This window comes from Microtus oregoni, unplaced genomic scaffold (genome assembly GCF_018167655.1).
Source record: "Microtus oregoni isolate MIOR12 unplaced genomic scaffold, Mior012 000001F_ref0000356, whole genome shotgun sequence".
Classification (NCBI taxonomy): domain Eukaryota; kingdom Metazoa; phylum Chordata; class Mammalia; order Rodentia; family Cricetidae; genus Microtus; species Microtus oregoni.
The window spans coordinates 5,582,860-5,600,269 of record NW_024543060.1 but is presented as its reverse complement, the minus strand read 5'-3'; the positions used below and the strand labels follow the sequence as shown (position 1 = coordinate 5,600,269).

Below are 17,410 nucleotides of genomic sequence, written 5' to 3'. Positions count from 1 at the left end.
GTGTCCTGGCCTCCACGCTTCAGGTAGCCTGAGTTTCTGCTGGTATAGTCAGAGGACACCCTTAGCAAACTGTCGACTTCCCAGGGCAAGGCCAAGCAGAGTGCAGGTGACCGAGCTGTGCCCCTCTCTAGGCTGTCGGGTCAGCAGCAGTGTCTCTCTCTACCCCTGGCCCTCGCTGCTTTCCTCCAGCCTTGAATGAGGAAGATGTGTAGGAGCTGGAGTGGACATCAGAGCTACAGCTGTCAGAATGTTACAGGGGTGGGTGTGAGTCTCAGGGCAGTAAAGAACTGGACCAGGATACATGTTAGAAATAGAAACAGAGCTTTAAAAGGGGGAGAGAGAGAAAGAGAGAGAGAGAGAGAGAAAGGCTGGGCCAGGAGGTCATTTACATAACACCAGTTCTCTGAAGTCTATGTCAGAGAGGCCTGGGGGGCGGGGGGGACAGAGTGAAGGGCTCTCCTTCTCCAATTGGCTTTCTTTATATGTTAATCTCGATGTTACCTTCTTTAGTCTCCCTTCTTCAGCCATGAGAAGAGATCAGGTTAGGTCGTCCTCACGCTGGAGCCCCTGCTATTTCTGTCCTATCCGCCACATCTCTGCTCTGTTGTTGAATTGCTGGCTCTTCATACCTTGCTGAGAGGTGATGTGTTCCCCACCTTTTCCTAGAACTTAGAACAAAGTCTGGAAGTTGGTAGGTGACTGGTAAATGTGTGGTTAACATATGCTCAGTTAATGCAAAATGACACACCCAGGGGGCTTTATGACAAGAGTCCCTCGGTGTCTGAAATAGCTTTTCCTTTCTAGTATCCTTTATGTCAGTGGCCCCCGCCACATGTAGCCGGATTTGGGAGTGCTCAGGGCCATGCAGAGTTCAACATTACTGAGCTTGACAGTGGCAGAGAGCCATGGCAACCAAGAGGTGTCAACTGTAGTTGATCAGGACTGAGAGGCTACCTGGAAGCAGAGGCTTGAAGCAAGGAGTGTAGCTGTGAAGAGCACAGACCGGTGCAAAATCAACAGTTGGCAGAGGGCTGGTCCCCAAGAATTCTTGCTCCTCCAGGTCCCTCTTCTTTACAGATGGGCAAGGGAACTCTGCAAGGCTGAAATCCAGGGTCCCGGGCCCCGCCCACTACAATGGTAACCGTACTATGCCCCGGGGTGGCGAACCCTCCTTCGCGCCCATCGCAGCGTACCAGGGGCACAAAGGGACCCGGCCGCGGCAGTTTTGAAAATATCAAGGAAGTTGATCTGGGCTGGGGCCCAAGCTGTGACGACGAGGGAGGGCGGGAGGAGGAGGGAGGGATGCGCGCGAGGCCAAGACGGCGGGCGCGGGGCGGCACAGCTCGCCCGGCTCCGGCGGGCAGCGCGGCGGCCCCAGCCTGCGACTCCGGGGATTCTCCTCCGGCCACACCGCCTGTGAAGCTACACAGCGCCGCATGTGTCCCCACGCGAGTCCCAGTCCCGCTGGCCGCGCCTAGGGGCAGCGGTCGTTGCCTGGGGAAGACCCCGGCTTCCCGCTCCATCCAAGGCGACTCCAGCACCACCGGGCCCTGCAGAGGCCCGTGCAGAAGGGACCATGAAAGGTAAGCAGACTCTCTGGATCAACCATCCTTCTCCCCAGCCTCGGGCATGGGGCACCCTGACGCCTGAGCTGCAGGAGGGCTGAGAGTCCCCAGAGCTGGGGAAAATATTCAGATGCGGTGGTGGTGGGGGGGGGGGGGGGGGGGACACGACTGCTTTTTGAGTCAGTCCTAAATTCAGGGGAAGAGAAGAGAGTAGGAATGAACACACACGGCACTTGTAGTGCCGGCCTCACCGCCATTGCCTCGAAACAAATTTCAAGTACAGAGAAGATTCTGATCTGGTTCCCAGGGAGCACAAAAAGATGCTCGGTGTAGACCACAGCTGAGGTCCCATCCCAGGGGCTCCTGCAGGCCCCACCAAGGCTTAAATTAAGCTGCACTCTTCCACTAACGTTGGCCCCTTCCCCTCAAGACAATCATGCCAGTTAGAGTCCCAACTGAGTCCTGCCTTGACATCTGAACCCTGTCTGACCCTCCATGCCCTCTGACCTGGGGACCATGAGCAAGCCCTGAGGGCCATTCAGAGTTGGAATGGAAGAAGGGGCCCTTCTTGACTCCAAGCTGCTGCTCATGGGTCCTGGAGAGCTCCCTTCCTGGCCATGGTGGGGGGTGGGGGGTGGAGGGTGGGGGGGTGGAGGGGAGAAAGCTTTGGAGAAGTCCTGAGGTTTGGGGTGCTCTTTCCTGCACCTGCTGGTAACCTTCCTCTAGCAGCCCAGGGAATGCTTATGTTCCAACAGTGAGAACGTGACCACTTTTCCTTTCCTAAGAGGACCTTGGGGATGGTGTTCAGGGCTCTAAAACTACACTCTCAGGTGAGACTGAAAAGGCCCCGTGGTGTCAGGAGGTCAGCCCTCATCTGCCAAGCCTGCTTCAACTGGAGCTGCTGTGGTTGGTCCCTTTGGTGTTCAAGGGTTGGGTCTTCAAGCGAAGACAGTTCTATGACCTCTGCATTGCAGAGCAGAGGAAACGGGGCTCAGAGAGTAGGGTTGGGTCTGGATGTGTGGCATGTTCAGCACCCCCATGACGTGCGCACTTTGTTTAAGTTGCCACACTGATGGTATCTGGAAACTCATAATGTTTTTAGGCGGGCTTCTCCTTCTCCCCTACTTACATTTTGTGCTGCGCCCCAGGAATTTCATAGCTATTATGGAAGAGCAGCGAACAACTCATTGCTAGCCAAAGGGTCACACAGAGCCCAGGACTCTGACCTCCAGCCCAGAGGTCAGTCCTTTCTGCTTCCAGAATCCCCCCCCCCCCCCCCCCGTGGCACCTTCTGCCAATGCTCTCTGATGGCCTCATGGAGTCTTAGACTGACCTGGGTAAACCAAGCCCTGAGGAGTCCCTTTGGCAGACCAAGAAGAGCCTTGCCATGGGTCTCTGTTTCTAGCTGCTGCCTCCTTGGCGCTCTCTCTTCCCCATCCTCGTCCTGGGGCTGGCTGTTTTCTGAAAGTTCTGAGAATACCTCTCACTATAGACTACAGGCCACAGGCTGCCCTGGACCTTGCCGGTGGTATTAGGATGCTGTACTTCTCAGAGTGCTTTTGACACGCCTCCCTGCCACCCCCCACATAACTGCAGACAAAATATAAAAAGGCAACAATAGGACTCACAATCTGTCCTGGAAACAAAAGAGTGAGTTTGGATGAATAGTTCTTAGGCGGTCCCTAGGAACGACCAGAGACGACTGCTCACTCCTGCTCCAGTTCTGGTGTCTCCCCAGATTCCAAGATACTCCCCTCCACAAGTTTCAGGGTAGCTCTTTAAAAGCCTCCGGCGATTTCCTGTGATACCCCAGAGTCTCAAGGGGTACAGAACTGTCAGGAGAGGAAATGATTGACTCCCAGCATGCCTCTTGCCCAGCAGTCTACCTATGATGGAACGGGCAGGGTTGATGGAAACAGCAAATGTTTGGCCTTTTCCACTGCAGTGGAAGCGTGGTGCCCTTCGGAGGGGGCGAGGGGGACTTTGCAAAGAGGCCCTTCCCCAAGGGAGGCTGACTTTTCTGGCTCCTCCAAGGCCCCACCAATCTTCCAATTACATCGGCTGGCAAAGGACCATAATGTCCTCTGCTCAAAGCAAACACAGTGATGTGATGTTTTGTGGAAGGAGGGAGGGAGCATTGGTGGGGATAGTATTTAAACCAGAAAACAGACCCGTTGAGCACCCCAGTGTCAGGGCCCTGCTCTGGCAGCCAAGATGTTTCTGCTGGAGGGGGGGGGGGGCGGCGGAGCTCCTGCCTGATGGTGGCTGGCCAGGCCTCCCAGGTAGCCATGTCTTTTTATGAAAGCTGGCACCTGGCCTCTCTCACACATAAGCCTAGGAGCAAGCAGCCGCCACAGCCTCTTGGTGACAAGCCCACCTCAGAGCTTCCCACAACCACCTGTGACAGCGGCTTGACAAAAAGCCCTCCCAGAGCCTCCCAGAAGCAGCCGGGTTGGCTGTAAAGGCAGAAGCTCAAGCATCAAAGATGCGCAGTTTGCAGCTCAGATGTGTTCCTCCAGTCCTGGTTCTGCCATTGCCGTCTCTGGGCCCCTTTCTCCTCCTGAGTGTTCTTGAGGCCTGGGAAACCCTGGGTCCCATGACCTCTTGATGAACAGAAGTGAAGTGGTGGAAGGTGGTGGAAAACATGTTTGCTGTGTGTCTCTGTCCCTGAGTGATATGTGGCTCAGCTGCCTGCCTGCGTGGGAAGCGCGGAGCTGGGCTCCACCACTCCCCAGCACTAGAGGAGCAAGCCATTCCCCAAAACTTAGAGAGTACCCTGAAACACAGAGTAAAGGCAGGGAGGGAGGAAAGAAGGTGGTAAAAACACAGCCCCGTGGAGCTAGAGAGAAGATTCAGCAGTTAAGAATGCCAGCTGCTCTTCCGGAATACCCAGGTCTGGTTCCCAGCACCCACTTGGTGGCTCACAGCTGCCTGTCACTGCTGGTGGAGGGGATTCGATGCCCTCTTCTGGCCTCTGCATGCGCCATGTACACACATGGTTCACAGAGCTCCCTGTGGGCTACTTTGCCTACATGTATAAAATAAAAATAAACTAGTAAGACAAAAAGAAAGCTCCATGACTAACATTTGACTTTGGCCAAAAAGCTAAGAAATTATCCACACTGTGTACAAGGCCACCCCTCGGCTTACTCAGGAGGCAGCAGGCCATAGCCTCCATCCTCAGAAAGGAGACTAGCATCTAAACCACGGAGCTAATGGCACTAAGGTGAAAAGAGCCGCCAACTGGTCCAGGAGCCACATAGGTCACAGGGATGTGGATGACAGAGGTCAGTTCCAAAACATCAGAAGTTCTCATGAGAAAGCTCTTTCCCTGCTGTCCATCTGGTGTAACTTTAAAACCAAAAGACTCACATCTCAGAGCGAATTTGTGAGAGGGGGAAAAGCATGCTGCTTTGTGACAGGCACTGGTGGACAGCTTGGCAGTTTCCATGGATACACAGCTGGTCTGGGTGTTAGATTTGGCATCCGGGGTGGTATGATGGGCACTGAACTTTTGCATACACTCCACCTGCATTCAATTATGCTATGCCTCTCTCTCTCTCTCTCTCTCTCTCTCTCTCTCTCTCTCTCTCTCTGTGTGTGTGTGTGTGTGTGTGTGTGTGTGTGTGTGTGTGTGTGTTGTATGTTGAGGTCAGCCCAGTCTTTCACAGACCAGCTTTATCACAGCACACGCTAGGCCCAGTCCCCTCACCAAGGGTGGATGATGCCACAAAGAGGTATCAGAATATGAGGACTCCCAAGCAGTCTGTCTGCCCATTCTCTGGCACTCGAGAGAGCTCACAATACCTGTTTGTTTTATAATGTGTTAACCCTACACACACACCGGGCTGAGCCCTTTTAAATCAAGAATCACACCATGCTCTTCTCAGAACTGAGCCCAGATGATAAAGATGCATGCTTCTATTTAGTAAATATGTATTAACCAGATGTTAGATGCCAGGATCCTTTTAGTCTTGAGACTAGAGTCCAAGAAAGCTACAAGGAAGGGCTTAGATGCCACCCTTTCTCTCAAGGAGTTTTCCCTTTGCAGGACACAAGGTTTGTACCCCATAATTGTGAAAGAGGCTGAAAGTGGCCATTGTTACAAAAGAGGTATCAAGGATAGAGTGTGTACGTTTCTGGCTTCTAGTCTTCTTTTTGGATGTTCCATAGCCTTGGATATGAACTCCTGGGGTCTCACTGGGCATTTTCCCAATTGGACATAGAATGATTGTCCCATACATAGTTCCCCAAGGTCCTGGCCTGTGTTTCCAGGGATGTCAACATCTTTATTAGAGGCCACACACTTTCTCCAGAGTTCACTCCCATCTGAACCCATGTGGGACAGCTGCTCTTATTCTGGGGTGTCACCATACCCCTTCCAGACAGCAAATGTATAGGGGAGACCTGCGTCAGGGGATGAGGCATGGAAGCTGAAGGGGAAGCACCTTGGCTAACTGCAGCAGACACGAGGATGTACATCCAAGGGCAGCCCTGGATGCACAGGACAAGCGGTGCTGAAGAACAAGGGGGTAGGATGGACAGAGGACTCCACAGGAGTCCCAAGGGCAAGTGAATAAATGTTCAGAAAGGGCTCCAGTTAGGAGTCAAGGGTGGGGCAACTTTGAGAGGCTAGAAGTGGTGCCAGTGTGTGTTGAGTCTTGGGTACTTCAGGAAGCGCGCTGGCGGGTAGACAGATTTGCCTAGGGTTGAGGGCTTGCTAAGAGAAGCTGAAGGCTGTGGGCCAGGGCAGCCTTCTGCCCTGGTGTCGCCTGTTGTGCTCAGAGAACCCGAAGGGCTTGTCAGAAAAAAGCACATTTGACACCTAAACTAGGCTCACTGACAACTTTATCCTGTGCTGGGAAACCTCTACTTTTAGAGGAACAAGAGGAAGGTAGCAAGCTCTCCATGGAGCACAGAGGTTTAGGACACAGGTGAAGAACAAGGCATGGAAAGTGAGAAGGAGGGAAGGAGGGAGGAAGGGAGGGAGGGAGGGAAAGGGATCCACAGAGTTGAGGGAGAGTTAGCAGGCTGGGAGAAAGCTGGGCTGCATGGGGAAGAGTGTAGCAAAGGTGTAGGGACTTCCGTGTGAGAGCTTCAGCAGAAAGGAACGAGGCTCTTGGGGTGAGAAACGAAGCTGGGACCGAGGAGGTGGCCAGCACTCAACGGAAGGCAAAAGGGACAGAAGAAAAGGGGAAAGATCAGAAACAAGGTGATAGCCAGCCCTTATGAAATCCCACACCCCAGAGCTGGCAGATGGCAATACACAGATGGACATATTTCAATAAAACCTTATATGTGCTTTATATACATGACCTTTCCCTCCACAAAGGTAATAAGATACTATCTATATTACTCTGTCTTACATAGTTTAGTTATTTTTACATTTAAAAAAACATTTTTTGGTGGGGTTGTAACCCATAACTCATAGGCAGAAGGCAGAGGACAACCTCTGGCAGTTAGCTCTCTCCATCACATGGGTTCCAAAGATTGAACTCAGGTCATCAGGTTTGGCTGTGACTACTTTTACCCACTGAGCCCTGTGTGTAGTTTTCTAAATTAGCAAAAGGTAATGGGGATGCAGGCTCAGGATAGAATTTGTGCTTGGTATATGCAAAGTCCTGGGTTCAATCTCTAGCCTTAAAATATGTTTTAAAGAATTTGTTTAAAGGATGCATACGTTTTCCCCAGGTAATGAACATAAATCTACAATTTGTTATAATTCGTAATGTTCCATAGTATAATTCTACAATAGTTCAATCAACCTCTTATTTACAGGCATTGATGCTCTCCAAACTTCCACTCACGTTTTTATAGCATGCAGCGGTGAACTCTATAGGCACTCTTGCCGGCTATCCTCTTAAGAAAGTTCCTAGAAGGGACACTGAGTCAGAGCAGAACACTCGCTTCACAGGGTTAACCGAACACTGATCTCTTCTAAATACACATGGGTCTGCCCCCCCAGACCTGTTCACTGTGCTTGAGGGGTATTGGGGGAGCCAGCGAAAGACAAAGAAGTTAGAACTCAGCATCGCTGGTGTTTCCAGAACTTCTGCTGTCTGGAGTGGGGAAGTCTTCCACAGTGCTGAGAAGCGTCCGGGCACTGCCTACCTGCCCAGGGAAGAGTGTCCGGCTCTCTGATCCTGCCAAAGCCTATTGGGAGGGTTCAGGTAGGTGAGAGCAGGTGTACAGGCTTAGTGTGGTAGAGACCAGGAAGGCATGGGGGCGGGTACAAAGAGAGAAGCTGAAGCCCATTGGTGCAGAAGGAGCAACAATCCTGTTCCAGAGAGCGAGCAGGGTAACCTGCAGCCTGTGCAAGGAGCTTGAGAATCACAGATTTCAGCTAAGGAGCTCCAACCTCATTATCGCTCCCTCCACTCAGTTCACAGGCACAGCAGGAGGGGGATGGGATTCTCCAGAACAGCGTTCTCCAACATGGCGCACCTCTGAATCCTCATTCCACGGGATCAATCAATGAGTGTTTTTCCAGTTTGATAGGAAGTTCTGGGGTCAAGTCTGTCTGAGAAACACAGAATTAAACATGTCCTTTTTTCCCTCAAGACTTTTTGAAGTATTTGCTGTGAGCTTTATTCCCCCCCCCCCCCCCACACACACACAAAGGATAGTTTAGAATCGTGCTCTGAGAACACACTTTGTAAAAAGGACTTCTTGGAAGTTGGAAGTTGGTCCTGAGGGTGATGGGGGTGGGGACGTGGTAATAGATGACAGCTGTGATTGGGGTTGGGCTAGGAAAACAACACGACCCAAAGTGACTGCTGTCCTTAATCTACATTGGCGTGTGCCTCACGCTCTCCCCTCCTTCTTGCTGTGTTCACGACATCCCTAGTAGCAGGGAACTTGAGAAGTGAGGAATGGTGGCATTTCCCAGAGCAGACAGGCAACAAGAATCAAGCAGGCTGCTAGCTCCCATCTCTCCCATCCCACTGGATTCTTGGGGCTCCGGGGAGTGGAGGAGGGGCTGTTGTTTCTACTTACGATTCCAGTGTGGGGGTGATGGGGATGGCTGTTGTCTGTGATACCATCCATTGAAGAACTGCTTAGAAGTGGGGTGGACCTTGGGTTATCAGAGGGTTAGAGCTGGCTTAGGCTAGGTTAGGGTTAGGATTGCAATGAAAAGCATGTGTCCCAAAATGCCCCCAGCGGGATAACAATGGAGAGGAGAAGGAGTAAGTATATTGTTTAGAGAAAGGAAGGCTTAGGCTAAATCAAGAATGAACTCAGAAATTTCTGCAGTCACCAAGCACACAGTGAGAAGCCACAGAGGGAAGGTCCAGAAGGAGGTGGCAGGGACAGAAGGGACATAGACGCTGGCAACAGAATAAGGGCGGAGACTGAAGTGGAAAGGAGTTAGGAATGAAGACACTGCGGGGTGTGGAGGCTGTCGGTGCTACTCCCTGAGCATGCGGATCTGGATGGGAGGCCTGGCTCCCCCAGAGCTGAGAGGGACAGAAGATTCCCACCAGGCTTCAGAAGAACCCACAAAGCCATGGAGAGGGGCAATAGCAGGCGATTTCTGATGAAAACAACCCTGGGACCTTAATTATAGCATTCCCCAACCTTAAACTATAGCCATCCTGAAACTTTAAATATAGCATTGGCTCCTGAGACGGTTTCCCGCATCTCTATTTTTCCTGTCCCAATTGGCTGTTTGGAAAATCCACTCTGAACTCGACTGAAGATAATCATCAAAATATGTCCCTTGGAGTACTCAAAGAAAGACCTTTTATTCGGTTCCTCGAATTTTCCCCTTCTGACTTGTGCAGGAGAATTCAGTCCCAGAAAAAGAAAAAAAAAAACCTGAGGGATGAATCAATCACACATTTCTTGGTCAACCAAAAGAAAGCTGGTGTCAGAGACGGTGGCCGAGTTAGCAGATGGTTAGTGCAAGTACATCCAGGCTGTTTTCTACCCATAGCAGGAAAGGTTGAACCAGGTTTGACCCCAAGAAAGTCCGCAGCTACTGCAACCAGGTGCAAAGACATGCACGCATCAATGCAATGTTCTACCTGACTCTGGCAAGCAAAAGCTTAAAAGCAAGGAATTCCTCCTCTCTGGCCGTCCTTCTGGCATTTAAGTTGGAGATTACGCCCCCAGGTACCCGTGGAACAGAAGCCCTTTCAAACCTGCAGTGTTTGCTGCTACCTTATGAAGCTGGCTTGCAACACTGGCCTTTAAAGGCGCTTTGATGTTTCCCCTTTTTTCCAAGCACATTGCCCGCGACGTGGGCTACATGAAGAGCATCACCCGGCCATGTCTTCTCTCGGGAAAAGCACTCTGTCATTGTCACAGCTCAGAACCCTTGTGGCCTCGGGACAGGAGGCAGTGACTTGTTCTCAGAGCCTCAGATATTTGCTCCTTCATGATTCCCAGGTGATGCTGATCTAGGTGTCCCTCAGGCTTCACAGAAGTTTTTAGGTCTAGACATGGCTTGTCTGATCCAGTGTCCTCGTCCAAGCCTATCCTGTTCCTGATGTCGAGAGCTGCATAAAGGAAAAGAGAAAGCATGCATGTAGCTGCAATGGAGGTACTCCTTCCTAGAAGGGTAGCCTGCTCCGTCATATCAAACAAGGCTCTCCTTGCTGTTTCAGACACCTAGCAACCCTCACATTTTACAGAGAGGTCACCAAATCCAAAGTCCTAAATGTCACATATGTTCACGCCCGCACCCTTCCCGACCACTCCTCGCCTAAACAGGAATCCTTCTAGTTCTAGAAAAGAAATGTTTCATCCAGTCTCCGGCTAGCTCTGTGGAAGGGAGGGAAAGCCCGCCTAAACTCTGCTGCCTCCCCCGGGCCCCTCCTCTCCACCGTCCATTTCCCAGCAGTTCAAACCTGAAGCCCCCGAGTGATCATTTTGTCTCTGCCGTGTTAAGCTCTTGCAAAACCCCACGCGTCAACACTCCCTTGGCCGTAGAGAATTCCAAGAATAAAACAGATTGAAACCATATTTCTAATGGTTAATCTTCATTTGTTTTTGAAATAAAACAAACTCCTGATTGCACCAGCAGAGAACATTCAGGTCTTCGGCAAGAGTCAGCACGCTACCTTGACTGATGCGCCCTTGCAGCACCAGCCCTGGGCTGACCTGGAGGAGGTGACACAGGGGGGACTGATGAGTAACCAGATGGCAGGCCTGGGTGGAGGGGTCCTACCCCAGCTCTCACGTGCCGTCCTGTAGATGCTGTGTGTGTGTGTGTTGGGGTCTGGATTCCCAGACACGGGAGAGCCGTTACTGTGCTTGGGTCTTTATAATGGGACAGCAATGATTCTGACATGTACGTTCCCTTCTGAGAGCTAGTGTATCCAATGCCAAAGCCGCTCGGCCCAGAAGGATGGGAAGGGAAAATGGGAAGATGAAGGAGAACTGTTGTCCTGCCTCAGGGGACCACATTTGGCCTGGCCCCAGGGGCGTGTCCTGGTTCCCACCTCATTTCCATTCATATCCTCAGCAATCTTCTCTTCCTCTGGGATTTCCTCACTCTCAAGTCTGTATGTTCATCCGGTCTCCAACAAGAGAAAGCTCAATGAGACATAAACACTTCAAGTTTGTACTTACACAAGGCTTGGCTTGCGGGAGCCCCACAAGTGCTTTGGATTATGTTCTCATTAAAATGAGAGAGGCTGAAGTGGCAAGCTGCCCGAGGGTTCCAGATATAGGCCAATCAGAGGCCCAAGGGCAGGATTCTACGCTGGACAGCAGGAAGTCAGGGGATGGGAAGAGGAGAAACCCTCTTTGGGGACTGGGGAGGGCTTTGAGTTATAGAGTTGAGATGTCACCACCAGAAAGAGAGCCAGCACTCAGGAACCACTGGTCTAGGGAGAACTGTCACTTCCCCTCTGTAGACCAGGAAAGCGGTGGTCCTTATGAACGTCCATTGGCTAATGGCAGGCAGATTAAGGGGCTCTCACTAGGGGAGCAAGGGTGTGACAGAGCTGTTCTGGGAGGGGTGTTTGCTGAAGGCTGGTGTCAGCCAGGCTTCATTTAAATCATCCCAGATTCCTTGCAAAGGCTATAAACAGTGGAGTGATGAAATTGCCTCTGGAGCCAGAACAGGGAGGAGGCCCTATTATGAGTGCGGGCCAAGAAGCACCACTAAGGAGTGGGGGGGAGAAATGAGGGGCATGGACAGGAAGGAAGGGGAATCTGTCCGAGGGACTCGATGGGAAGATCTGGACAGCCCCCAGAGTGCAGTGTTCTAAAGCGCTCCTGGACTGAGCAGCCCTAGCTAGCTACTGAGGGAACAGAATGGCCCCAAGAATGCTAGTCCACCTAGCCCGAAGCTTTTGGGAAAGAGATCATTACCCTGTAAGCCTAGGCAAAGCCATCCTTGTAAACTGTTGGCGGGTTGATGGAGGGATCACAGCCCGAGCTGCAAAGCGAAGCTGAAAAGACTGGTTTCCCGGGGTACATGTGAAAGGATGCATTGTACCCCATACACTATACTTCTCGTCCCTATTTCCCTCTCCCACTCTGCCATTCTTTAAAGTGCTTACCAGCAGACACACACACACACTTACTTCTTCATCCATCTATCACATCCAGAGACGAATTTCTCTAATTTCTTATATCATATCCTTCTCAGTCTACTTGTTGGGATCAAATAGGGCAGTGGAGTAGGGATGCTTTTTCCATCTTCAGCCTCCCTCAACTCAGACTTCCTCTGGAGGTGGGACTCTTGAGTCCTGGATCCGGAGAGTCTCGGATGGCTTCAGATAGAGCTGTGGAACCACCAGCAGGAAGCATCATGAAAAATAGTTGCGAGGTTTCAAAGCCAAAGTTGATGCGTCCTTCTCTGAACCAGCCTGCTGGCCCTTAGAACTCAAGCCCTGGGCATGAGAGCTGGCTGCTGAGTTCCACAGAGAGGGGAATCCACAACCCTGGAGTACATGTAGCGAAGGACTTAGTCCAGTATCAGCTGAGCTGGACAGACCTGGGGGCTCAGCAGAGGGGGCTTGTAGCAGTGATGGGACCCTGCTCAGTTCCTTTCTGGATGAGCCCATTCAAGGTTGTCTCTGCCTCTCAAGTGCTCTTGCCCACTGTCTTGGTTTCTTTTCCTGATGCTATGACAAGCTAGTCTGACGAAAGCAACTTAAGGGGGGAAGTGTTTCTTTGGGCTCACAGTCAGAGGTGCAGCCCAGGATGGCGAGGACGTCAGTGTGAGCCTGAATCAGCCGGCCACTCCCATCCACAGTCAGGAAGCAGGGAGTAATGACTGATCGCTGCTCAGCTCCCCTTCACCACAGTATATTCCAGGATCCCAGCTAGGGAATGGTGCTGCTGCCATAGACAGGTTCTCAGGTATTTTAATCAAGATAATCACACTCTAGACATGCCCCGGAGGCCCATCCCCAGGTGATTGCAGATTCTGATAAATTGACAATGAACCTTAAGTGACAAATCTACTCTGCACCTCAGTTTCCCAGTTGATTACAGCGGTCACAGGGCAGCATTTGGGACCTGAGGTCACAGGAGCCAAGAGGGCTATTGGTCATTGGCACATCCCTCAGAGGTCTGCCAGCCCAGGGAAGTGCCTGTCCCTTCTCCTTTCTACCCTTCAATTTTGTAGATGCAGGAGTCATACTCAGAACTCTGAAGAACTTTAGTATGTCAGCCAGAGAGGGAAGATTTCTGAGTCCAGATCTTGGCTTCTCCACGTGTATTGTGTGTGCCGTTAGTAACATTCCTAATGTCTTTGGCTCTCAGTCTCTTTGACCATAAAACTGATACTTTAGGCTGTAAAATTTATAGGATTGTCCTGATGATTGCCTTGAGGCCAGACCCAACACTTCGCCACATTTCAAAAATGAAACATGAGGAAAACAAAATAGGCGTGGTTGCTTCCGGCATTCTTTGGAGCTTTGGCATTTAGGTAAGAGGTAATCAACAAATGTGTTAGTTAGCTAGAAGTTGAAAGGAAACAGAAGTCTCCAAGGATTAAGCAAAACAAGCCCCAAAGAAGATGAATTCTTGGAAGAGAAACAAGAGGAGGAGGATGGGGAAAAGGGAAGTGGGGGGTGGGGTGGCATTTAAACTAGGAGCTCCAGCCAGAGGGGAAACAAGTACAGGGTTGATGGGAACCTGTGACCATGAGCCCTACAAGGGGCAGCTGGATCACTGCTCCCACAGCAAAGCTTAGACCCCAGAAGCTGTACCTTCACACACATTGTGTGTGTGTGTGTATACGTGCGTGTGTGTTTGTACGTATGCACTCATTAGGGGCTGAACCAGGGTCTCATATATTGTGAGCATTGGCTCTACCCCTGAGGTACAATTTCCTACAATGTCCCTCCACCACAAGCCTTTCAGCCACAATTTTTCAGTGTACAAGATAAACAATGAAGGCATTTTGAGTTAAACTTGTAAATACATTGGCTTTTATCATGAGACTCATTGGAGGGGTGCCAGCAGATTAGTACATGCCATGTAGTTAGAAATACAATTTTTATATCTTTCATTGGTGAAAACTTGTTATTACCTTATCATTAAAATATCTTTATAGTCCGATCCAGTAAATTCACTTACAAGCATTGTATAAAGCCCTTTTATGTATAAAAAATGGAGAATCTTTTTTCTCAATCATTTGAGCTGTAGCTTCAGATGTCGTGGAAATGGTACATAAGGCTTTGGGGCTGCAGAGATGGCTCAGCAGTGAAGCGCACTTGCTGCTGTTCCGGAAAATTGGAGTTAATTCCCAACACTCTTGTCAGGTGGCTCACAGCTGGCTCCAGGGGAATTCCTCCGCCTCCTTCTGGCCTCTGCGGGCACGGCACTTACATGCGCATACCCCACCCACACGGGCACACACACACCTATGCACACAATGACAAACAAAATATTTTTCATAGCATATATGGCTATTGCTAAGACATGTAAGCAGAACTTTCTCAGGGGGAAGCCCACAGTCACACTTGAGTACGTTCTGTTCTTCCCGAGCGTCTCCCTATTGATGGCCAGATCTAACCCTATGTTAAAATCTTATCTTAGGGAACTCTAACTTTTCATTGAAACAAACCAATAGACATGCTAGTTACTGCATGTCTATGCACACACTACACACCTGCAGACAAAATGAATAAAATAATCTACATTTAAATATTTAAATAAATAAAGCCATTTAAAAGGGGGGGGGGTCAAAGATGCCTCTTCTAAGTAATTTAGATTTCCTCCTTGGCTTTTATCCCCATTTCCCAGGGCAAAGTCCAAGTCGGCCCCAAGACTTGCTCCGCCTCTTTATTAAAGCTCCTCCCTCCTCCCTGTTTTCCTAGGAAGGAGAGAAGTTTTCTCAATAGTGAGACACACCATTTAGGTCTTATTTGGGAATCGCCTGGCCCTGGCCCCTTTCTCCTCCATGCTCCATTTGACACCTTGGTGGGTCTCCAGTGAAGTTCATACAGGAAGCAGAATGCACTGCCCGCCTCTGGATTCCTGCCTCCTTCCTAGTTCGGCTAGACACAGTCTTGGAGTCCATGCAGGGCCAGATTCAGACTGCCTGCAGCAGGGAATTTCTGCTTCTGTTCCATGGGTTGAACCTATCGACACATTCGATAGGTTTGTATATTATATATCTTTGTATTGTATATCTGATATATATATATATATATATACACACACACACACACACACATTATATAATATATCAGACCCCGCGGGGGGGGGGGTTGTGTGTCTTCTATAACTGTAGGAAATGAGCACCTCTCTACCAAATTGGGGGGAGGTACTTAGTAACTTGACCGTCTACATCTTACCTTTGTCCCGTTTCTCAGCTTTCATCAGGTCACCTGGACTCAGGTGAACTGGACCTAGGGACTGGGTAGTCACGGGATGTGAGCTGGAGAGGGAAGGGAGTGGCATGGGGTCAAGGCAGAGTCTGATCCACCTGGTTCCACCGCAGTGAGATCGGCTGGCAGTGACAGGGATGTACTGTGTGTTACTGAAGAGGACCCAGCTGGTGAGGACGAGGACATGCCATCCTTCCCATGCACCCAAGAAGGTAAAGTACTCAAGGACCCCCTGTCTGCTCTGGGAGCTGAGAATTCCCTGCCTTTGTCTCTAGACTGGTGAGCAATGTATCCAGATGCGTGGCTTCAGAATTCCTGCACTCATTTTCCTACTGTCCATTAGAGAGTGGAGGGCAGAGCTGTGCAGCCTGGGACTGTGCAGTGTGGAAGAGATTAGCATTTGGCTTAAGAGTCATATGCCTCCAGGGTTCTATCTGAGCCCTTCCAGGAACCCCTGCCATCTCCCCGAGCCAGACACCCTGTACCCAAGGTCTGTCTTCTGCCTTGCTGTTCATGCTATTTGAGCTGCTGGTTGGACTAGGACCGTCAGTGGTACTTTGTATAGATTGTGCAGGACTCGGTGGCATTTGGTATAGAGTACACCTTGTGTCCTTTCCTTCGCTGCACATTGTACTTACCCAGGGATGCCCCAGGCCTGCCCTCAGAATTCCTCACTTCTTCCAGTGTGCCATGAGGACCAGATGCTAGGGTTTTCATGATGGACAGTGGTCATCATTTGCAGCTAAACTGAACTCACCCTGGGGCCATTCCACATTCTCAGTGGGCACTGGTCACCTCCCAGAGTTCCCAGGAACACCTGCCTCCTCTTATCTCCTGTGCAGCAATCCGACAGGTGGACTTTAACTCCCTGTTTGGTTTCCAAGACAACCACAGCTCCTTTGTCCAGTTTGAAAACTGGTGACCAACTTCTGGCATGCCTGGGGCAGAGGGAATCCCCAGGAGTGAAACTTTAAATCTTAACACTGAAATTCTCTGTAATGCATCACAGTTTGCCCCTACTGAGGAATTCTCATGGAGAATTTCAGTGCTGTAACCTGGAAAGTCATGGACAGATAGGAGAGCATTGCATTGGGCAGTGGGGTTGTGTGTGTGTGTGTGTGTGTGTGTGTGTGTGTGTGTGCATGCTAGCGCATGCATGCACACAGGGAAAGCACAGGCTACTGGGATTGTGGATCATTGGTAGGACCAGAGTAGAGGGAAAAGGCGTCTTCCTACTTTGTAGGGTGAATAAAGATACAACGAAGAAAGAAAGACTGGTAAGGAGGGGAAGGGGTAGCTTTTGTCTCCTCTATTCCAGAAAGTTTTAGAAATTCAGTCTAAGTAGGAGCAAATAAGAGATAAAAGTGGGAGACTCCTGTTTGGAGCCTGGCTTGAAAAGTGACAAGGCAGGCCAGAAAAGGGACACAGAACTGTGCATTTTAGTCCAGCCTTCGGCACTGACCCAAGCCACTGCCATCTGCTTGTCCTCTGCAGACTCGCCAGGACCCCGCTGCAGCCGGTGTCAGAAGAACCTGTCTTTGCACACGTCGGTGAGGATTCTGTACCTCTTCCTGGCTCTGCTTCTGGTGGCCGTGGCTGTGCTAGCCTCTCTGGGTGAGTTCAGAGTTCCTTGACCCTGCAGGGGAGTGGCTGATCAGGGTTCTACACCAAAAATACCCCTGTAGAGACAAGCGCTCCACCTCTGTCACTTGTAACCCAGACAAGCATCTTCCTGGCTTGGACCTCATCGTGGCTAATACACTAAGAGGGATGAGACTTGCTTCTAATCTCTGGGTAAGAGTTTGATGTAGGACTTTGAGTAGAAGAAAATAACCAGACCAGACGAGTTGGACAGGTGTGTTGGAATCATGTCGGAGTTTTCAGAATATTGCTGTCCCCTCCTATTCCCAGGGTGATAGAGTGAATCCATAACTTTAGCTCTCCGGGTGAATCTCTTGTATAGCCCTGGGTTGTGACCACTGGATCAAGCGACTTCTGTGACCATGTATGGTCTCTGTGTGTGCTGTTCAAGATAAGATTGGTACC

At 50.5% G+C, this 17,410-nt stretch overlaps 1 protein-coding gene across 1 annotated transcript in view; it reads left to right on the top strand.

The window, feature by feature from the left end:
• The first annotated feature begins 1,311 nt into the window (after nucleotides 1-1,311).
• Scara3 (scavenger receptor class A member 3) overlaps nucleotides 1,312-17,410 on the top strand; it is a 32,580-nt gene continuing 16,481 nt past the window's right edge. The window contains exons 1-3 of the mRNA XM_041663397.1: nucleotides 1,312-1,583; nucleotides 15,478-15,576; nucleotides 16,859-16,978. Of these exons, the coding sequence (XP_041519331.1) occupies nucleotides 1,577-1,583; nucleotides 15,478-15,576; nucleotides 16,859-16,978 (226 nt within the window). The 5' untranslated portion in view covers nucleotides 1,312-1,576. The remainder of the gene's footprint in view (nucleotides 1,584-15,477; nucleotides 15,577-16,858; nucleotides 16,979-17,410) is intronic.